The following is a 22,586-nucleotide window of genomic DNA, read 5'->3' as shown; positions in this document are numbered from 1 at the left end:
CTTTAAAATTACAGTTAGTTTTTTTTAAAGGATTATTTTTAAAGATAATAATTATAGACTGTTATTGAAAATGAAAAAAATCATGGGTGAAAAAAAAAATTGTTTGAGTCTCCTCAACTAATTCTAATAAATCTAATAATATCTATAAAATACCATAACAAATAAACCATGACCTAGAAAACAAATGACATAACACATTAAAATTCAATTAAATTCATAACGTAACAGGTTATTAGTAACAACTTAGCTAAACGATGCTTAGAGGAAAAAAAAGTAAATCACAAATTCCAATAATGACACGGACAAAGCCGCGATTAAAACTGGTTCAATAAAAACTGTTAGATATATAAGGAAACGCATTCATTAAATTATCATAACAAGTCGGATCGTCGGAACGATAATGACATCAGCAGTAGTACTAGTTTTGTTGACATTCACCTTAGCCCTAAGAAGCAACGATGCAGCAAAAATCCTCGGATTTTTTCCTCTACCATCGATCAGCCACCAAGTGATCTTCAGGCACTTAACAGAAGAATTAGCTAAACGAGGCCATGAAGTTACAGTCATCACAACAGATGTAGCCTTTCCTAAAGGCGATGGACCTGCTAATCTCACAGAAATCGATGTTCACGACTTTTCGTATGAACAGTGGAGGAATTTATACAAACTTACTTCAACAGGAGAAAGGGACTTGGTCGGACAGATACGTAATGCCTATCACATGCTAGTGAACATAGTGGAGATGCAACTAAAAGTGGATAAAGTACAGAAGATGTTGAAAGAAGAGAAATTTGATCTGCTTTTGTTAGAAGCGTGTGTGAGACCGGCTTTGCTGCTGTCGCATGTTGTAAAAGCGCCCGTAATTCAAGTGTCTTCTCTCGGAACTATTGATTATAATGTGGCCACTATAGGATCAGCGTGGCATCCGTTCCTATACCCAGACGTTTTGAGTCATCGTTCATATAATTTGACTGTATGGGAGAAGATTCGTGAGTTCTATACCTATTATAGATTAAATAGAGTTATGCAAGAAGTGGAAGATGCGGAGAATGTTATGGCTAAAAAAATGTTCGGACCAAATGTTCCGACCATCAGTGAATTGAAGAATAATGTTGATTTAATGTTGTTGAATACTTATCCTCTTTGGGATAACAATCGCCCAGTGCCTCCCAGTGTTGTTTATATGGGCGGTTTGCATCAAAATCCTCAGAAGGAATTGCCGAAGGTAAGATAAATATTTATATATATTTTTTTACACAGTTTTTATTCGTGTAATGCTAATTTTTCTTAGTGCTATAGAATAAAATAAATCTATTTTACGAGCATCGTACAATAAATACTGTTTCCACAGGAAAAACCAGTTCCTACAATTATAATTATAGGTATATTTTATCATCATAATTACTTCATAATAATATAAAGATTGATTTATATACAAGAATAAAAATGTAATAAAAAAACTTAATCAAACCCTGATAGAGGACATTACCTTGTTAAAATTCTTCTAAATATCTGTCATCAAACATTATAGGATCTGAAGGAATACCTGGACTCTTCAAAGAACGGCGTGATATATATCAGCTTTGGTACAAACGTCCAGCCTTCTTTACTACCACAAGACAGAGTTCAGCTGATGGCCAAAGTGTTCTCTCAGCTGCCCTACGATGTACTATGGAAGTGGGACAAGGACGAACTGCCAGGACGCTCCAAGAACATCAGGATATCTAAATGGCTGCCGCAGTCTGATTTGCTCCGTAAGTAATATCTCTATTTAAAGGACAATGTGACGAGTTACCAGGGCTCCGGCTCAAAGCAGGAAGAGGAAAGGGGTGGTTTTTAGACAGTAATAGCTGATACCCAGAGCTGCGGACTACCTAGCGGGTTTACCGGGGCTTCAGCTCGAAAAGCAGAAGTAGGAACCGTGTAGTTTTTAGTCGGTAAGAGTCTGATACTCCCTCTCGTCTCGCCCAAGGCGGGAGACGAAATTGAAGTATATTCTCTTCTTAAAAAAAAATATTGTGACACTTTCTCTCGCCTCACCAAAGGTGGGAATGACTTCTCTTCTCAAAAAAAGCGATATCTGTATTTATGTCCATATTCAATGACAGAATTCAAAACCTCATGTCTCATTAAAACAATGATCCTTCGCTATTTCAAACCAGCTGCTTCTACTAATTGTTTGGTATATCAAAAATTCATAGCACTACTTTAAAATTGCATCCGACAATACTATGACCTTCAGTGACCTTCTATATGAGTTTGCTTTACCTACGTTTAAAGTTATCAAAGAGTGCATTCGGCTCTCTGATTAATTGGTTTATTCGAGCCGACCAATCAGAGCGCCAAACGCGCTCTCGTTTCGATAACTTTAAACGTAAACTCGCTACTCAGGGTCATGTTATAGTAATGCGACGATTCCGGCTGCGAGACGCTTATAACTAGTGCTAAGTTCAAGGCCCATGTATGTATGACCCAAGATATAAGAAAAGATAACATTTCCTAGTTAGCTCACTACGTTATTTTCACTTCAATGACAGTTAGTAACAGCTAAACTGTTTAGACTGATATGACTGAATACATTATAGGCACGTGTCCACAGACCCGCATCGTACGCATCACATGCAACGGATTTTAGTTTGTCTTGTATAGAAGCTCATACAACTGCGTCCACTGATGCGCATCGCACGCACCGCAACAGCAATGCCTACATGCGTGCTGATGACGTCACACGAAATGCATACGATACGTGCGATGCATAAGATTCGGGCCTGTTGACGCTTACCTTAAATCGTCAGTCTTTGTATCTCAACTATTTATAAAATATATAATGGCAACGTCACACCTTTTATCCAGGCCTACAATTTCGCTTACCCATAAGCAACTTATTCACTCAGGCATAAAACAAGCTATGAATTTTAATTTCCAGGGCATCCAAAGATCAAAGTATTCATAACACAAGGAGGTCTACAATCAGCTGATGAAGCTATAACTGCGGGAGTACCTTTGATTGGTGTTCCTATGTTGGGTGACCAATGGTATAATGTGGAAAAATATGTCCATCATCGAATTGGATTACAACTGGATCTACTTACTATGACCGAAGATGACTTTAAGAATGCTATATTGACTATTGTAAATAATGATAGGTGAGTGTTTTATGATATTTTGAATTCAAACTTCTCAGTGTACTTATATTTAATCAAACAGACAACCGACATGAAACAACGCTTGCGTTGTATTACGTTGTGTGAGTGAGGTTATCGGAGACCCAATTACACTCCTTCCCAATCTTCTCCATCCCCGATTCAACTCCGATCCCTAATTCCCAAAAACTCTTTAATCGGAACCCCTATACCTACCCCTATCGTAACTGTAAGGTCGGAAACGCACTTGTAACGCCTCTGGTGTTTCAAGTGTCCACGAGCGGCGGCGACTGCTTACCATCAGGTGATCTGTCTGATCGTTTACGGCATTTACCATAAAAAAAATTGAACACTTGTTTCAAAATACAGCATGATGAGACTAAATAGACATGTGTCCAGTTATTGGTCTCATAATCATTATCAATCATTACGGCAAATCAATTACTAATACGTTAATAAATGATTGGTAATTTACTAACGATAATAATTTACCTTTATACATTAGGCGGTCATTGACTTAAATGTAATTTATATACCAGATATGAGTTATTTACAAGAAGAAACAAAGTTTTACTTTTCTTGGTTTTCTTACGATATCACTTTGTGTTTCAACTTTAAAATTGGCCTGATATTGATAGAGCTGTTCTGACAATTTACCTTCACTAACAAATGTTATTTCGATTTACTTTTAATAGTTAACGTATTGAAGTAATCACACTTATTTTAATTCCAGTTTCCGTCAGAATATTAAAAAACTACGCAGCGTGATGTACGACCAGCCTCAGCCTCCTCTAGAGCGCGCCGTGTGGTGGACGGAGCACGTGCTGCGTCACGGCGGCGCGAGACATCTGCGTGGACCTGCAGCCAACATGTCGTGGGCAGAGTACCTCGAACTAGAATTAGTATTTACTGTATTAGCAATAGTTCTTGGCATTTCTCTAGTATTATTCTACCTAATGTACAGTATATGGAAGTTTTTCGGCAATACTATAAGCGCAAGTAAAAAGTTAAAGAAGAATTAGGAAATTAACTTGTATACTAAAGAGTTATTATCAAAATGTGATATTTTTGTTACTGTTATTTTAATTTAATTTAATACCGATTGCTACAAATGAGAACAATATGGGCTGTGATAAAATAAAACAGTGAATTTAATGCTTTTGTTATTTTTTTAATGAAACTCTTTTGTTATCTATATCATTTTTTTTTAATTTGGGCCATTGCCGGCAAAATTGGATACTAAATGAAAAATGGATACCATAGATTCGACTCTTCGGGTGCTGACTATTAAGCAATGTAGAAAGAAGATTGTGAGAAAGATGCACAGCTCGAGTATGCGATGTATCGATAGTAGGGAAGCCATCCATAGCACGCATCTTTCTATATAAAAAACATAGCTTAACTGAGTCCGTTTCCACCAGTGCTAAGCTATATGTACCAATGAATATGATTGGTGGAAGCCAAACGCATCCACAGTAACGTAGCATAGCACAATAATTCTGGAGGAAAAGCTATTTTAATCTACATAATTAAAATTATCTGTTCATTAAGTATTTAATTATACCAATAAATCGATTTATTATGACTAACCGTTGTATTATTTATGCAGTAAACTTTGACTTCACGTTGTTTATACTGGATTTTATCACAAAATTGGGTTTCTTTTTGGTCGATAACAAAATACGGGTCGAGAATCAGTATTAATTAAATCCATGTTTATAAACGAATACTTATCTGACAGTTTACGTAAGTAAATATAATGTTTGTTATGTTTTTATAGAATGCACAGCAAAGTTATAATTATGCGTATCAACAGAAGTCTCTTCCGCATAGATAAAATTATTTAAAAATAGATTTTGCCCGCGGCTTTGCTCGCGTTGAAGTTGATTATTTATGTTATTTATTAATTAATTCAAAGTCAATTCACTATAATGCTGATTTATAACTTTTTTCAACGATTCAACTTTCGTGCGCAAGAACCACCAGACTGCTAATTGTTACCTTTGCTTTTCTTGAATATTTTAAAATAAAAATTATACAAGTCCTTTACAAGCAATCACCATTTTATCACTTATTATTAGTCAAAATTTCCAAAAATCATTACCAAAATATGTGTCCAATTTTGAACTATTTTCTGTGTTTAAAATACAATATAAATTATCCTCCACCCTAGATAGTTTCGAGACTGCTATTATGGACTGACGTAGTCAGTAACTATCATATTATAGATTGCGTTGTTATCATTCATTTATCATGGAAACATTGATTTCCGTCATAGCAACATCAATATTAATCTGATATTTATTTTTACACATTGATAATCACACCATAATAAATAATAAGAGAGTGATTTATTTATTTTTGCTAGCGGCTTTAATGTGCGGTTAAGAAAAACACAGTCATGAACGACTGGACTTCTTAACTTACATTATTTGTACGAATTGTTTAGATAAGTGTAGTATAGAATCGATCATTGTTCGATAACAAACTAATGTATTTAGAACTACAAGAATAGATTTACTATGTCAAAAGTTTACACTTTGCAGCTAAAAAAACAACGTTTGTGTCTTGTCGATAGTTTATGTGCGAAATACGGGCACGCTCAAAATAACAACGGCTACGTAATTCGTGTAAGAAAAAAAAATCACAAACTCACCGTCGATAGCTAGTCTTGTCTTAAAAATAAACTGATATAAATGATACTGCAATCATTTCGTTTCCTCATAACTGTATCGGCGTGCGTTCGATAATGTTCCTCCCTACCGTGTTGTTTTTACTAACGTTATCAATCGCAAACAATGACGCAGCAAGAATACTGGCTTTCTTCCCCGTTCCGTCCATCAGTCATCAAGTAGTATTCCGACCGTTAACTCAAGAACTTGCAAAGCGAGGCCATGAAGTCATTGTCATCACACCAGACCCTGCCTTCCCAAAGGGAGAATCACCAAGAAACTTGAAAGAAATTGACGTTCATGATCTATCCTATGGCGTATGGAATGCCTTATATGAAAAGACTTCAACTGGAGAACCGGACTTGGTCTTTCAAATGAGCCTTGTCTACAATACAATGGTAGACCTAGTCGAGAAACAATTGAAGGTAGATGAGGTACAGAAAATGTTGAAAGAAAACAAGAGGTTTGATTTGCTGATGACCGAAGCTTGTATAAGACCAGCCTTAGTTCTATCTCAAGTAGTCGATGCTCCAGTGATTCAAGTATCCTCCTTTGGTCCTATGAACTTCAATTTGGAAACGATGGGATCTGCTATGCACTTGTTCTTGTATCCCAATCATATGCGACAACGTCTATACAATATGACAACGTGGGAGAAATTGTTGGAACTCTATAATATTTATAGAATTGAAAAGGCTATAGGAGAAGTGGAAGAAGCAGAAAATGAGATGGGCAAAAGATTGTTTGGACGTGATACGAAGACTATAAGTGAATTAAAAGAAAATGTTCATATGTTGTTCTTGAATATTCATCCTCTTTGGGAAGGGAATCGTCCAGTGCCTCCTAGTATTATTTATATGGGAGGACTGCATCAGAAGCCAGTGAAAGAACTACCTACGGTAAGCCTAATATATATTTTTTATTTATTTATGGTATACGCCGGTAAACGAGCAGACGGATCACCTGATGGTAAGCAATCGCCACCGCCCATAGACACTCGAAAGTGCGTTCCCGCTCTTTTGAGAGGAATTTAAGTTGGGACAGGTTGGAAAAGTAATGCCGGCCTCACTCATACAACGAAACACAATGGAAGCGTTGTTTCAGGAATTTAAGTAAAGCCTTGTACTGACTCCGGTCGAGCTGGCCCATTCGTACCGAAGCATGGCTTTCCCACACTTCAAATTTACTGGTAATTTTACATCTTTCTAATCCGTGTTTTTATTTACAGTTACCGGAAAAACATCGCACTTAAACATTCTTAGTATTCCCAGAAAATATTAACCCTATTTAAATGTGAATTAATTTCTTTTACAGGACCTCAAAACATACTTAGACTCTTCAAAGAATGGCGTGATATACATCAGCTTTGGCACAAATGTCCAGCCTTCACTTCTACCACAGGACAAGATCCGAATAATAGTCAAAGTGTTCTCTCAGCTGCCCTACGACGTGCTATGGAAGTGGGACAAGGACGAACTGCCGGGACGCTCTAAGAACATCAGGATATCTAAATGGCTGCCACAGTCTGATATGCTCAGTAAGTAATATCTTCATTTAAATACATGACAACATTCGAAATCAAAATCATTAAATTTATTAATCTAAATTTAATGTTTTTTACAAGCGACATTGGTCATTTCGGTGCAAAAGTTGGTGATGAGTTGTAAAATCTGTGCCGAGTTAATAAATTAGGTGCCAAAAGGTGGGGCTAAGTTATAATAATAGGTGAACTTCATTTGGTGCCTTTTTTGGATTATTTAGTTGGCGATGTAAAGAATACGAATTAGTTTTTTAGAAGCTATATTATTTTTCCGTGGCTTAGTTATCCAATTAGAAGCTCCATAATGTGGCCAAACAAAAGTTTTGTGGCACGACTTATTATTTCTCTATATTAATTAGACTAGACAGCTTAGTACTAGTTTGCTCTATGTTTAATGAGATCGAAACCGCGTTTAGCCCTCTAATTGGTTGGTTTAATGGATCAGGTTAATTAGAGCACGGAACTTGGTTACGTGTTGATCTCGTTAAACTTTAAACAAACTTACACTAAGCCATCACGAAGGCACTTTGAACGTCAAACAAAAAATTAAAACCGTCAGTTTGTCAGTCAGTCCTTCAGAGGTTGCCACAGTCTGATAATATGATATGTAAGTAATTATAGCTCACACAAAAATAGTCTAAAAATCTAAATATATTGTTAGAACTTTGGGATTATTTTCGTATGTATCAAATTAATTATAATAATCAACCAAAGTTTTGAAACTAAATGTGTACATGTTTAATTAAATAAACAACGATATTTTGTGTGTTGAATGAATTTTGTTATTTTGCTCTTGTTCAAATATTTATAATAAGTTTTTGTGTAGGTAGACGTAATTTTTGGTTGTTTAATTTAACTTTTAAACATCCAAAAATTAAAAATTAAACTTTTTTGCTATTTTCAGTGCCTTTTATTCGTCTATTTAGTATTGTAATTAATACATCAATATGTTTCATAGTTATAAAGTTTTATTTTGAATTGTAGAATGTTCCAGATTCAAAAATAAATAATTTTCAAACTGTACAGTTTGATAATTCTATGTCGACGTTCCGTTCAGTTAGACTTAGTTCATTAACAGTTTATGGTATGATAATATCAATCGAATTAAACTTTTATACGATAATGCCCGAAGGAGTTTATAACCAAGTTGTATTAAGTTTCAGTTTGAAATGATCCGCTAGGTTACTAATCGGCCGAGAATCGTAAATTCTCGATAATTTGTCTGTAGTGACTTATATTAAATGTATCATAAAATTATTTTTGGGTTTTCCTGGTTTTAATATTAACGTAGGTAGTTATTTATTTTGTAAGTTTTTTTAATAAAATTGTAAGTCAATTCCAGGGCATCCAAAAATCAAGCTCTTCATAACACAAGGAGGTCTACAATCAACAGACGAGGCTATAACTGCGGGAGTGCCTCTAGTAGGAGTTCCACTCATAGGAGATCAATGGTACAACACAGAGAAATATGAACACCATGGAATTGGTGTTAAGGTTGATTTTCCTACATTGACTGAGACAAATTTCAAGAAGGCTATTAATACTGTTCTTAGTAATAAAAGGTATGTAAAAGAAATATGACATAGCAATGTTGATTTAAATGAGACTTAGATTTTTATCTGTCATGTGAAAGTATCGTGTATGGCTGCTTTTCCACCACAGATGTACTATGTAGCTATGCTACGATGATGTAATAGCTAAGCTGTGAAACTATGTGACCTTTCCCACCGATACTAAGCTATGTAGCTGTGTGAGGAAGATACGGAGCTCGAGTAAGCGATGTATCGATAGTAGGGAAGCTTGCTGATTACTTCCCTTCACAATCCGCGATTCCCCAACAACCCTTAGATTCCTAATCCCCTGAAGGCCAGAAACGCACTTGTAATGCCTCTGGTGTTTTGAGTGTCCATAGGCGACAACGATTGCTTACCATCAGGTAATCCATGTGCTCGTTTACCGGCTTATACTATAAAAAATCTGATAGTACAGTCAATTTGTTTATTCCTATTTATTTATGAAAATTCTCTTTTAATTTTCAGTTATCGTCAGAACATAGAGAAGCTACGCAATGTAATGCACGACCAGCCTCAGCCTCCTCTAGAGCGCGCCGTGTGGTGGACGGAGCACGTGCTGCGTCACGGCGGCGCGAGACATCTGCGTGGACCTGCAGCCAACATGTCGTGGGCAGAGTACCTCGAACTAGAATTAGTGTTTGTTCTGTTAGGAATAGTTATAAGCATTGTTGTAGTATTATCATTCCTTCTATGTACATTATGGAGGTGTATAAGTCCAAGTGCAGAGCAAAAGAAAGTTAAGAAGAATTAATTGTTTTTTTTTTTTAAGTACTTTAGCACTTAGTCACATTTCAATGTACAAAGGACGTGAGAAATGAGTGAAAATACATTGTTACTTATTATGATTATAAAGACAAAAAAAATGGTACGAATATTATAATAATATTACTTTTTCTATAATTGAGCATGAAAAATCTATCGGTGCCAATTTTACTGTAGGTTTTTTTAATAAAGAAAATATTTGTGTCTTAAAATTATTTTTTGTCTTATCTTTCAAATTTTCCCTGGACTTCCAGGGAAATAATTCAAGACCAAAATCAGCCAAATCGGTCCACCCGTTTTCGAGTTTTAACGAGAGGTAGATGTTAAACCATTAAAATGCAAGTCCAATTTTTAAATATCAACATAAAATATATTATTTATTTCTGTCAAAAACATTTTCAAGAAGATAACGACGCACCTAACATTTTTCTTAAAAAAAATAATTAAATGACACCCTTTGACAGTGACACTCAGACAGTACGATAATTGCTACTGAGGGTTTAGTGTGAATTTGTTTCACGTTAACGGGATCAATACGTTTATGGTGTTTGACGTTCTGATTTGCCTATTCCAATAAACTTATTATCGATAGTAGGGAAGCTGTCCATTTCAAGACTTTTACCTTTTTGACCTTTGACCTTATAAAAACATAGCTTAGCTGAATCCGTTTCCACCAGTACTGAGATATATGTACCAATGAATATGATTAGTGGAAGCGTGTCCACGGCTGCGTAGTACATATCTGGTGTAAAAACACACTAACGCTTGTGCATAAGCGTGTGACGTTTAAGGTCTTATCAGTTGACTCGTTGAGTGAGTTCAATGTGAAGGTAAGGGTCAGTGGTCTTTGCAGACTCATGATGAGTTCGTATTTTATTTGAATTTTAAATAGAGGCATATACAGTGCGTTAACTAACAGAGGGCGTTCCTTTAAACTCGTTAATCTAGGTGTTCGGAAACTTCTCCGAACCGAACATAAAAACTTCTCGAACATAAATACTTTTTGTTTGCTGGCTGGCGACGGCATCAGAATTTGATAAAGTGACGGCATCAGAGGGAGGATCGCGACTCGCACTTTTCGCTCGAGCAGCTGTAAGCATCACATGTACGCGTCGCGCGCATCAAAATTATTATTTTGTTTTTTCTCATATTTTTCTCATACCGTTTTGTAATCCGTTGTATATAACCGCCCCGCTCCGCGTCAGGGGAAACCAGTACCTATTATATTTTTATATTATTATACAGCCCAAGTATTCTCTCCCTAACACTAGGTATACCAAATAGATTAAAGTAAACATATCAGCATAGAAAAATAAGCAATAAATTGCAACGTTGCCTTCCTTCACACGTGCACAGAGTGTTTTTTTACGTATCGATTTAAAATTTTTGGTGAATGTTTTAAAATTTAAAAAAAATGTTTTGTTTTTGAACGGTAATATTTTTTTAGGACGTATGATGCTTATTGCGGGTTAACAGGAAATCTGTTAGTTAACATACTGTATATGTAATTGTGATGTGTCATTTTCATCTTCAATTCGATTATAAGTAACTAATGTCAAAGGGCTATCAAAATAAAAATAAAGTACTGTTTTAATGAATGAATAATGAAAAATTTTCGGGGTAGTCACTCTTGATTAGGAATTAAGTTTTAGTTTCCAAAATGAAGAATAATTTTATCAATTCTAAGATAAGAAGAATAATAAATAACTAAAAATCATGGTTTATTCACGTATATTCATGGAGAAAAGCTCTAAAGCTACGTCGCCGCGTCTGCGCTAACTTTATGATTGAAGAGTCCCACTTGTGAACTCGTAAACTAGTAGATGCATTAAAGTGATTTGAATGTACGTGATTAGGATTTTGGTTTCAGTTAATTTAGTATGTCTCAGACTATTATTATCAATTCTAAGGCAAAAAGAATAATTTTGATTTTTCCAGGAAACAAAGATATCGGCAAAAATATAAGAATATAAATAAAAGTACGTACATAAAGCTAGTTTATTTACATTGTTAAAACAACAATAATTACACATAACATTATCAGTCTAATAAACATGTCACGTGATACACACACGATGTAATAAATAAATAAAGAAAAAAAGTTAATTTACCAGCAAAACGCTGATATTACGAAGTAATACAGTCGTTTGATGAAGGTGTTTTTTTTTTGAGGGGGGAAAATCTACCAATGACTTCTCTCGCCTTAGGTGAGGCGAGAGGGAGTGTCAGACTCTTACTGACTAAAAACCAAACCGTTCCTACTCCTGCTTTTCGAACCGGAGCTCCGGTAAACCCGCTAGGTAGTCCGCAACTCCGGATCAGGCATCAGCCCTACTGGGCCCCATCTGTGGTGGTCTGATGGCTCTTTGAGGCGCGCGCAGAACGCGACTCGCCGCAGTGTGATAAAGGTGTATGTCTAAAAAGGTATCGGCAGTACTTAACAATTGTTTTAAATGACCACCAATCGTTTTTATTTGGAAAAATCATGCAATGACTTTTCCCGCTTTGGGCGAGGCGAAAGGGAGCGTACGCTTACTGACTCAAAACTACTCCGTTCCTACTCTTGCTTTTCGAGCCGAAGCCGGAACCCGCTAGGTAGTCCACAGCTCCGGATCAGGCTCTCTACTGGGCCCCATCTATGGTGGTCTGATGGCTCTTTGCGGCGCGCTCGGCACGCGACGCACACTCAACCGATGATACGTTAGTACGACCGATGATACGCTCGACGTATTTTACGTCAGATGTGAACCGGCCCTAGCACTACAATTGCTGTTGTATAGATGGTATTGTTGTGTAATTATATACATGTTGTCGTCGTTTTTATACAAATTTACAAAATAACATAGTATACCAAAAATTGTATTAATAGCCACATTGGCTGCAATTATGAGTTTCGTCATCAAAGCAGGTTCTAAGTAGGTACTAAACTACCTTTTATCCTTGAAGGGGTAGGCAGATATGCACACTACGGGAATTATTGGCTTATACTATTAAGTTTATTGTAGATAGAAAACTAACAAAAAATATTCTATAATTGAATTTGGCCGGCAATACATCAACCATAAAATCATGCCAACTATTATTTCTCGTGGGTGGGATATATTTCATAGGGCGTGTTTATAATAACGTACTAATATTAAGAGTTTCGAAATCCAAAATTAAAATAATAAGTATGTTCCATTGATAAATATCTGTAATTTCATAGAAAAGTCAATAATATGAATTTTGGGCGTTAGATGAAAGTCATTTAATGACCCAATGACACCCAGTTTACTCCTGCTTTGAGTCAAAGCCCCGGTAATCCGCTAGGTCATCCGTAGCGGATCGGGAATGTAGTTGTCTTGACACTAGGATCATCACTAGGATTTTCTCCGTGTCGTGGGTGCGTTTACAAACACAATTTGACATGCACATGACACCCAGACCCGAAACAAACTTGTGGATCACTCAAAGAGTTACTCCTTGCGGCAATCGAGCTCACTACACATTGTACGGCAGCCTTTTGTCTAGCCACCACACCAAGCGTGCAGTCGTAATTATTGGATTAAAAAATGCGTGCAGTAAAAGAATGAAAGCACAAACACAATTTCATACATTAGATTAGTAGAGGGTCGGCGAAGTGCAAAAGATAGAATGTTATCATTAACGACGAGACATTAAACATTACACGTTTGTAATTTATAAAGTCATCAATTATAACACTGACCTCATCACTCTCATTAATCAAAGGAACACACATAACGTTGTAAAACGCTTTTTGTTCAGCAATGGGGTAAGCAGAGGTAGTTATTTACCTTTTATTGTGAATGTGCAAGTTGGTCAGGTAGCCACAAGTGCGACTAGTGTGCTGATTATGAATTATTTCTAGTCTGACTAAGAATTTTTATTAATTTTAAAGCACAATATCTGAACATTTCAAAATATAATTTTAGTCAGATTCATTCACAAAATAACTTTTGCGCGTTCAAAGTAAATATCCGTTACAACACTGGCGCGGGAAAATTTACTTTTCTGTCACCTGTAAATTACTTCATCCGCCTTTGGTGAAGCAACAGGGTGCGTTAGACTCTCACAGACTAAAAACCATCCCGTCCTTACTCTTGCATTGAGCCAGATCCCGGTAACTTGTTACGTTGCCCGCAGCTCCAGATCGGGCATGAGCCCTACTGGGCCCCAGCTGATCACATAGTTCACCTACAAACCTACAAAATTTCCCCTCACTTTACCTAGGCTCTCATCATCAGATACTGACCTGGTGACTACCCATTGAAACAAAAAAAAAATCGATTTCTAAATCGATTCAGCCTCTTCGATCGGTGAGCATACACAAAAATAAACATTCCGATGACATATGAACCTCTTCCTTTTTTTGAAGTAGGTTAATAATATTTCGCAATCTGTTTTTTTTTGCAATTGTGTTATTATTCCCAATATGATAATAATTCGTTATTGCATGGTCAATTAGTGAGAATTAACTCCCGATTTGGCGAACAAAATCGAGAATCTTAACTGACTTTTGACTGTAAAAAACCTCATAAATGCAATATTTTTAGTGAATCATTGCTTATAAAAAATGCTGTATAAGTCACTGATTCGATTCCACACGAAACATCTCATGTGAATAACTGGTAGGTAGATGTTTTACAACGTTTTTTAGATCGCGGATTGACAAGTTGGCATGAGTTAATTTCGGAGTTATTATCACCTATACAATTCAAAAAAACTCACCAGAATCTGTTACGTAATTTTAAAGATATAAGCATATAGGCACACAGACGGCGGAATGCGACTGTTTTATTCTATACAGAGATACTGATACTGGTCAGCGTTTGGTCACCATCTCGTCTGACTGACTGGATGCAATACTACATGTAAAAAGACGAGTAGAGTAAAGGTTATGGTACAACCACTGGTTTAAGCAATGATTTTTTTCTATGCCATTTTTAACAGTCTCTATAGTACGGAACTGTTTGAGGATGAGAAACTGTATCGTACATACCTGCTTTTAAAATGATCAACTCAATGTGTGAAACCATGACGGGGTGTGAAAATTATTTTGTCGTATAAGACAGCAATACTAAAATATAGAACAAATCAAAGTTTAGCACAAATCAGAGTTGGCTACGACATTGCTAAGTATAAAACGTACCTAAAAATGACGTCACACGATATTTAAGATTATTATAATTATCATCAAAAGTACTCGTAATTACTTCCGTAAAAAAAAAAATTACGTGTCTAATGTTTTAAAACAATTCTAATAGACGGACATTAAAATAAAAAAATGTTATCTGCCCTATTATTCTTTAAAGATATTTTAGGATAACTTGTTTGTTATATCAATCTTATCATTCAATTCTGACTGAAATCGCCTAGTCATGACGTGTGATGTGAACACCGTTTTACACACAAGGTCAAAGGTAGACACATATACTTAAACAACAACATATATAAAGGAACACACTTATTAACATCTCATAGCAATTGGAAACGTTTGCGCGTAATCATGTCTACCGCACTCAGTTTGTTTTTGCTATCAGTTTCAATTATGTATAGTGACGCGGCTAAAATACTGGCCATGTTTCCAGTACCATCAATCAGCCATCAAGTAGTGTTTAGACCTTACACTCAAGAATTGGCTAGGAGAGGCCACCAAGTGACTGTTATCACACCAGATCCAGCCTTCCCGAAAGGAGGAACTCCAGCTAATCTGACAGAAATAGACGTTCATGATTTTTCTTATGAAATGTGGCAGTCTTTTTACAAAGTTACGTCGACTGGTGAAAAGGATTTAAATCAGCAAATGACGACGGCGTTTACTATTATAGTGGATATTGTTGAGATGCAACTGAAGTTGGATGCGGTGCAGAAGATTTTGAAGGAGGAGAAATTTGATTTGCTACTGGTAGAGGCTTGTGTGAAACCGGCGTTGGTGCTTTCCCATGTGTATAAGGTACCAGTGATTCAAGTGTCGTCGTTTGGTCCTATGAATTTCAACGTGGAAACTATTGGATCAGCGTGGCATCCATTGCTCTACCCAGGGATATTAACTAAGCGTTCGGTTAATTTAAGCAAATGGGAGAAGCTTGAAGAATTATGGAACTTTTATAGGATCGAAAATATTTTGAAGGGTGTTGAAGATTCGGAGAATGAAATGGCAAAACGATTGTTTGGACCTGATGTACCTACTATGAGTGAATTGAAGAATAATGTTCATATGCTGTTTTTGAATGCTCATCCGATTTGGGAAGGGAATCGTCCGGTGCCTCCTAGTGTTATTTATATGGGAGGGTTACATCAAAAACCTCAGAAAGAATTACCTGCGGTAAGTGTATTACTGTAATACTAAGTATATATTAAAATTATTCATTTGCCTTCCATTTGATAAATGCACGATGCGGTAAAAAGTCCTTAAGGAGTTGCATTAGGTTATGTTCTTGCAGAAGAAATAATGAATGATGTATTAAACAACTTACATTGCTCTTGCACTATTTTCTATATTCATCGTCCATAGTTTTTTTTTAAATAAACATTTAAGATAATAATTATAAATCATTGCTATTAAAGTATCTATAATTTATTAAAATATGTTAAAAGAATAAAAAAGTTGTAGAGCAACGAATACGCAACTAGTAAAATAAAACTATTAATTACAAAAGGCACCACACCACTGTTTCTTATCACCTTAGCATAAAGTTTTTATTTCTTATTTACTACAGGACCTCAAACAATACTTAGACTCTTCAAAGAACGGCGTGATATACATCAGCTTTGGTACAAACGTCCAGCCTTCACTACTACCACAAGACAGAGTTCAGCTGATGGCCAAAGTGTTCTCTCAGCTGCCCTACGACGTGCTATGGAAGTGGGACAAGGACGAACTGCCGGGACGCTCCAAGAACATCAGGATATCTAAATGGCTGCCGCAGTCTGATCTTTTAAGTGAGTACATCTTCTTCACACCATAGAATTACCTAAGTTGGTAAATTCCATTGAAACTATTCATCACATAGAAATCGGCACTGGTAATAAACGCTTAATAAATTTAAAGTTTAATTTTAAATCCCCAAGGCGTTTTTGTAGTACGATAGCAAATAGTGAACAAATTGTTTTGAATGTACTTTTTCAATAGAGTAGATGATTATGTAATTTTTATTTTAATATCCGACTTGTAAACGATTTTAAAACATTAGATACGTATTTGTAAAAGCAATAATACTTTCGGAGATAATTATATTTGTTTGAATTACCGCTTGACGTCACTTCTAGGTACGTTTTATGCTTAGAAATGACGTATTTGTTCCCTACTCCTAAACTTTGATTAGTTTTATCTAAGTATTGTTATCTTATATGACAAGACAAAAAATACGTGTCTAATATTTTTTCATTGCCTAAATGACTTAATAGATTTTTTTATACCCTGTCATCATCGCTGTTGATATGGTTTTTATCAAAAGTATTTTAAAGTAGCTCAGACCAAGGGCTTATATTTTTTTATTTTGTTGGTTATATCCGACGTAAATGTCATTATGCTATTTGCTATGACCAGTCACACCATGTCAAAGTCAAAATTATTTCATTTATTCTAATTGCGTACTTTTGAAATATTAAGAAATAAATAATGGTCTCTCAGTCTGTCCGTCGGTGAAGCTAGGTGTTCGTTACAAAGAGTAGCTTTGAATGGAAAAGAACGAGCAAGAAACTCCATTCGTTACTCTTTTAAAATTTCTGCCAGTCACCTTTTGCCTGGCTTTACTTCAAAATACCTCGATTGCACAATATTTTATTTCCTATCAATCACCATTACGTCATTTAAACCATTTTTTTTTTTATTTATATCGTCCAATCTTTATCTTTTTCTGACTGCTTTGCGAATACTGTGTATTTGAATACGTCAACGCACCTATGACTCCTCTGGTGTTGCGAGTATGGACTCTCGCAACACCAGAGGCGGGTGGCACTGATCGCTTACCATCAGGTGATCCGTCTGCTGAAATAGAAATATTTGGCACCTAATCCCAGTTTTGGCTGCTTATATTTTTATATCATATCATATCCTTTCGATTGTAACGAATCAAATTAAAACACTATAGATTTGTCCCAAAACTAAAAACATGTAACACATGTTTTTTGTAGCTTACCGCCATACTTAGAGTAATTTAATAGTTACTTAACCAGACCTAACCCAGGGCGGCAGATATCATTGGATGATATTCCCCCTCAAAAAAGCCCTTAGCAATTGTTTTCGAAACAAAATCGTTGCTAATGAATAGTTTAAGTAATTATGAAATGTCTCTGAGTATAGCACTTAGACATATCCGTTAAAAAAAAACTTATTATTGAACATCATTGATTAACACTACCTTTCCTTGCAGGGCATTCTAAGATCAAGTTATTCATAACACAAGGAGGTCTACAATCAACAGATGAAGCTATAACTGCTGGAGTGCCTCTACTAGGATTTCCAATGTTGGGTGACCAATGGTATAATGTGGAAAAATATGTCCAACATAAAATTGGATTACAACTGGATCTACTTTCAACGAATGAAGAGGAATTCAAGAATGCTATTAACACTATTATTAATGATGAAAGGTAAGTTCACGGTAAAAGCAAAAAGAAATTACTTAAATCCGATGCAAACAGGAGAACGTTTAAGTGAGCTATGTTTCACCACAAATGGGCTCGGCCAACCACGTCTTTACAGAAATCCGTCGTGAAACAGTGCTTGCGTTGTGTTTCGTGTGTGCGAGGTTACCGGAGATCCAATTACCCTTAAATTCCTAGCCCCTAAAAGACCGGCAACGCACTTGTAACGCCTCTGATGTTTCGGGTGTCCATGGGCGGTGGCAATTACCTTTATCATCAGGTGATCCGCCTGCTCGTATGCCGAGATATACCATAAAAAAACAAGATCTCCACACTTTTTAAACCTAAAGTATAAGTAATCACAATTTAATTACTCTGCTTGATTTCAGCTACCGAAAGAATGTTCACAAGCTTCGCAGCGTGATGTATGACCAGCCTCAACCTCCTCTAGAGCGCGCCGTGTGGTGGACGGAGCACGTGCTGCGTCACGGCGGCGCGAGACATCTGCGTGGACCTGCAGCCAACATGTCGTGGGCAGAGTACCTCGAACTAGAATTAGTATTAATTGTATTAGGTACTATCACTGGTATCTTAATAGTACTATCATTGATAGCACACTACCTATGGAAGTTTGTAAAGATGCAAATGAAATATAGCAAGTTAAAAGACAATTGATAGGTGTTAGTGAAGTAAGTTATTTATTAACCACCCTTTAAGGTGGATTTGTGTGTATGTTTAAATGAAACAAAAATATGTATTAATATTTTATTTACTAGTATAGAAACAACTGTGATCATTGTGTACATAAAAATATACAAACAGATATTATAAATTAAGATTTTGTTTTTGAACTCCCACTCTATTTTTATTTCACCTGCGTGCACATATTGTGTCTAACCATTGTACTCAGAGTCATTTAATAATTACTAAACCCAGTCCTTAGCAATTGTTTTTGGAACAAGATCGTTATATAGGGTCAGTTTAAAATAATCATTAAATGTTTCTGCGTCGGATCATTCAGCAACAGCCGTTAGCTGAGCTGATTGTAAACTGACACATGCGTACGGCCTTCTGAACAGGTCCGCTTATACTGTTGTGGTTCTTTCCTCTAAAACCACCACTACAGAACCAACTTGCACGGTTCTCTCACATTATCCTCTATTTCATTGTCTGGACTTTAAAAGAGACTATGACCGCTGAGTTTGTTTCGGCATTTCTTCTCAGAGTAGTCAGATAGGAAATGCCGGCCTCATCTAGCTATTTGAAATATTGACGTGTAAAAGTGTTATTTTATGACCTATTTACAGAAATAAATATCATTTATCATTTAACAACATGGTGAAATAAATAATTAATGCTAAACTAATCGACTAAAAAGCAATAAAAAATCTGTTATCTCTTTCCCTTTTACAACTCCAGAATTGGGTGGAACAAAGAATAACAATCAGAACATCATAATCAAAGAATTATCACGAAAAGACTTACATAAAAATCTTCCATAACTCAGATCTTATTACAAGATTTTAAATCTCCCAATTGTCTGGAGTCCAGTAAATGGTCATAAATTTATATAACAGACTGAAAACTGAACTAAAACTCAATTAAGTCAATAAAAGCAATATGTGGCTTGTCGAAGAATATTGGTGAGGTTTTTAACAATGATTTATCTCGTAACTACTTTTTGTCCTTGACTACGTACTAGTAACCAAGTAAAAGAAAGTTCCTCTTATTCTTAAATCAGTCTCCCAGACTCCTCTTTTATGGCAATGTAGGTGTGCTCATTGGTTTTTTGTGTGTATGCCAGACTTCTCCCGAAAAGTCCCACATATTCTTTTTGTCCTCCAATGGAAAGACGATACATAAAGTAAATTTCTCAAGGTCAAAAACAAGAAAGTACCTCTTATTCTTCAAGCGGTACCCCCTCAATTATGGTGACGTAGCTGTGCTAATGGGATTTTTAGTAAGTATTCCAGGCAGGTCCCACGGATTTCTCTCGTCTCCCGATGGAAGGACAATACGTTAAGTAAATTTTTTAGGCCAAAAAATAAATAATTGTCTCAGGACTCCTATCAATATTATCATCGACACTTTGTGTCAACTTATTGTTTAGATAAGGGATTCCTTTTGCTAATCAAAGATCATTTTTTAACATTATGTTAAAGCCAGGGACCACTATTTCTATTACTTTTTGTACATGTGTGACCCACATAAGATTTTCGCCAGGGCCGCGAATCGAACTAGAGAACTCTTTCCCGACAGACTTAATGGTGACTACTTGACCAATGAAGATGTTAGATAGCAGGAGAGTGATAAAACTCTTCTAACTGAATCACTGTGTATGTATAGACTACATTTTTCCGGGCGAGTATGAGGTTTATGGGTGAAACCACTGGTAACAGCTAGTTATTATAAGTGTGGATATCATTCAGTAGTGCGTGAACATCTTTCCTTTGTGTTACTACTGAGAATTTCTATATTGGAATACCATTATAATAATATTTCACCTAACAGACAAATCATGTGCATAAATATTAGAATTCCTGGAATAAAACAATATAATAATTATATTAACTAACCACCCGCCCCAGCTTCGCATGGGTGCAATGGTGATATATTATGCGTGTATTATACATATGAAGCTTCCTCTTGAATCACCCCATTTATAAAAAATTAATTATCAAAATCCGTTGCGTAGTTTTGAAGATTTAAGCATACAAAGGGACATAGTAACTGAGAAAGCGACTTTGTTTTATATTATGTAGTGATATACATACATAAAACTGGGAGACTCATTATAGTTCAATTACAACTTTACAACTCTACCTAGGCCTTTGTAAAATAATAAGCGTGATGCAATATTATGTAACCTCTTGCCTTGTATGCGCATACAAGGAAGATAAAACGACTTTAGTTGCTCGACGCCGTAAAAAGTGTTACACAGAATTTATTTAAACAACTTTAATTTATATGATAATTTAAGGATGAAAGAAAAAAGGTTAAATTTCTTCCGCTACTACAAGTAGATGCAGTTTATTTTGTTATATTAAATAGAAAGCTTAACTTAAGTTAGTATCATTAAAAAAATGTGGGATTAAGAGTGGGGGAGCTATGATTCATAGAACGCTTGCGTTGTGTGAACGACGTTATCGGAGGCCCAATTCCTCCCTTCCCAATCCCTGATTCCTGAACAACCCTTAAAATCCTAACCCCCAAAAGGCCATCAACGCACTAGTAACAGTTTCAGGCGGCGGCGATTGCTTGCCTGATGATTGGTTTGCTCGTACTTTGCTTATTCCAAAAAAAAAAACAAATGTAAGCTTACAGTGCATTTTTTTTTTTTGGTAAATAGTAGTATAATTTACATAATATGGACTCTATAAAAATACCTTTCTTCCGACGGTAGTACTCCGTTAGCAACATCAGCTGCTGGCAAATACCTCTTCCTTAGTCCTCTACGTTGAATTTTAGCTCGCCACCTGCATACATTGGCTCCCCGTGGCCTTGACAAAGTCATTGGTCCACCTAGTAGCGGGCTTGCTCATACCTTGTCTACATTATTTTTTAATACGAGCCCAATTTTTGTCAACTGCCAAGCTCTTGTAATTCTCATAAAATAGACAACGACACATAATATTTCCAAAAGCATAGGGGCTCCGACTCGAAAAGCAGGAGTAGGAACGGGGTGGTTTTTAGTCAGTAAGAGTCTGACGCTCCCCCTCGCCTCGCTCAAGGAGGGAGAAGTAATTCGATGATTTTCCCTCCTTAAAAAAAGCCTTGTACAGTACAGTACAGTAGTTACTATTATCCGTATAATTCATTCATAACAAAAATAGATAACGTGTTTTAATAATAAAATTAAGGCTGCCCCTAGACGATCAAATATATTGTGTAATATTGCAAATTGTGCAATATAATTAACAGTGCTAATATTGAAGATAGTACATTAATTGAACAAAAGTTTAAATAGACCACAAATATTATGAACGTGATAAAAAAAATTGCGGATTTTTTTTACCTTTTCTACTACCAATCCTACGACCGAGAACATGATTGTTTAGCACTAGCACTACAGCTGCAACTAAATATTGTGTGGACATTTTTCTTTCACATGATGCACATTAAATCGACTGATTAAACACGAAAAAATTGCACAATTCAAATTAAATTTTTGTGCACTATAATTGAACGTTTGAACGCAACAAAATATATTGTACAAAGTTATACACGTCTAAAGACCGCCTAAGACGATGACTTGTAAGAAAAATAAATTATGCAATATAAATTGCTTACTCATTGACATCTAATA

General features: G+C 35.9%; 3 protein-coding genes across 3 annotated transcripts; all 3 read left to right on the top strand.

Annotated features, from left to right (window-relative positions):
• The first annotated feature begins 368 nt into the window (after positions 1-368).
• On the top strand, positions 369-4,300 carry LOC118279153 (UDP-glucosyltransferase 2). Its single transcript, XM_035598691.2, has 4 exons — positions 369-1,225; positions 1,532-1,754; positions 2,927-3,146; positions 3,877-4,300. The coding sequence occupies exons 1-4, from the start codon at positions 401-403 to the stop codon at positions 4,163-4,165; spliced, it is 1,557 nt and encodes a 518-aa protein (XP_035454584.2). The 5' UTR covers positions 369-400; the 3' UTR covers positions 4,166-4,300.
• Positions 4,301-5,850: 1,550 nt separating this feature from the next.
• Positions 5,851-9,906, top strand: LOC118279154 (UDP-glycosyltransferase UGT5-like). Its single transcript, XM_050698494.1, has 4 exons — positions 5,851-6,714; positions 7,130-7,352; positions 8,698-8,917; positions 9,395-9,906. Exons 1-4 carry the CDS (start codon positions 5,893-5,895, stop codon positions 9,678-9,680), a joined length of 1,551 nt encoding a protein of 516 aa, XP_050554451.1. The 5' UTR covers positions 5,851-5,892; the 3' UTR covers positions 9,681-9,906.
• Positions 9,907-15,156: 5,250 nt separating this feature from the next.
• On the top strand, positions 15,157-19,112 carry LOC118279155 (UDP-glucosyltransferase 2). Its single transcript, XM_035598693.2, has 4 exons — positions 15,157-16,016; positions 16,411-16,633; positions 18,067-18,286; positions 18,670-19,112. The coding sequence occupies exons 1-4, from the start codon at positions 15,198-15,200 to the stop codon at positions 18,953-18,955; spliced, it is 1,548 nt and encodes a 515-aa protein (XP_035454586.2). The 5' UTR covers positions 15,157-15,197; the 3' UTR covers positions 18,956-19,112.
• Positions 19,113-22,586: the final 3,474 nt, after the last annotated feature.

The sequence above is a fragment of the Spodoptera frugiperda genome, chromosome 14 (genome assembly GCF_023101765.2).
Source record: "Spodoptera frugiperda isolate SF20-4 chromosome 14, AGI-APGP_CSIRO_Sfru_2.0, whole genome shotgun sequence".
NCBI classification, from domain to species: domain Eukaryota; kingdom Metazoa; phylum Arthropoda; class Insecta; order Lepidoptera; family Noctuidae; genus Spodoptera; species Spodoptera frugiperda.
This window is presented reverse-complemented; position numbering and strand designations above follow the sequence as displayed.

Excerpts from the sequence above, each read along its gene's own strand:
- LOC118279153 (XM_035598691.2), top strand. The coding sequence starts at position 401 with ATGACATCAGCAGTAGTACTAGTTTTGTTGACATTCACCTTAGCCCTA. Across the intron at positions 1,226-1,531 it reads CTCAGAAGGAATTGCCGAAG|GATCTGAAGGAATACCTGGA; the intron begins GTAAGATAAATA and ends CAAACATTATAG. Across the intron at positions 3,147-3,876 it reads ACTATTGTAAATAATGATAG|TTTCCGTCAGAATATTAAAA; the intron begins GTGAGTGTTTTA and ends TTTTAATTCCAG.
- LOC118279154 (XM_050698494.1), top strand. The coding sequence starts at position 5,893 with ATGTTCCTCCCTACCGTGTTGTTTTTACTAACGTTATCAATCGCAAAC. Across the intron at positions 7,353-8,697 it reads GCCACAGTCTGATATGCTCA|GGCATCCAAAAATCAAGCTC; the intron begins GTAAGTAATATC and ends AGTCAATTCCAG. Across the intron at positions 8,918-9,394 it reads ACTGTTCTTAGTAATAAAAG|TTATCGTCAGAACATAGAGA; the intron begins GTATGTAAAAGA and ends TTTAATTTTCAG.
- LOC118279155 (XM_035598693.2), top strand. The coding sequence starts at position 15,198 with ATGTCTACCGCACTCAGTTTGTTTTTGCTATCAGTTTCAATTATGTAT. Across the intron at positions 16,017-16,410 it reads CTCAGAAAGAATTACCTGCG|GACCTCAAACAATACTTAGA; the intron begins GTAAGTGTATTA and ends TATTTACTACAG. Across the intron at positions 18,287-18,669 it reads ACTATTATTAATGATGAAAG|CTACCGAAAGAATGTTCACA; the intron begins GTAAGTTCACGG and ends GCTTGATTTCAG.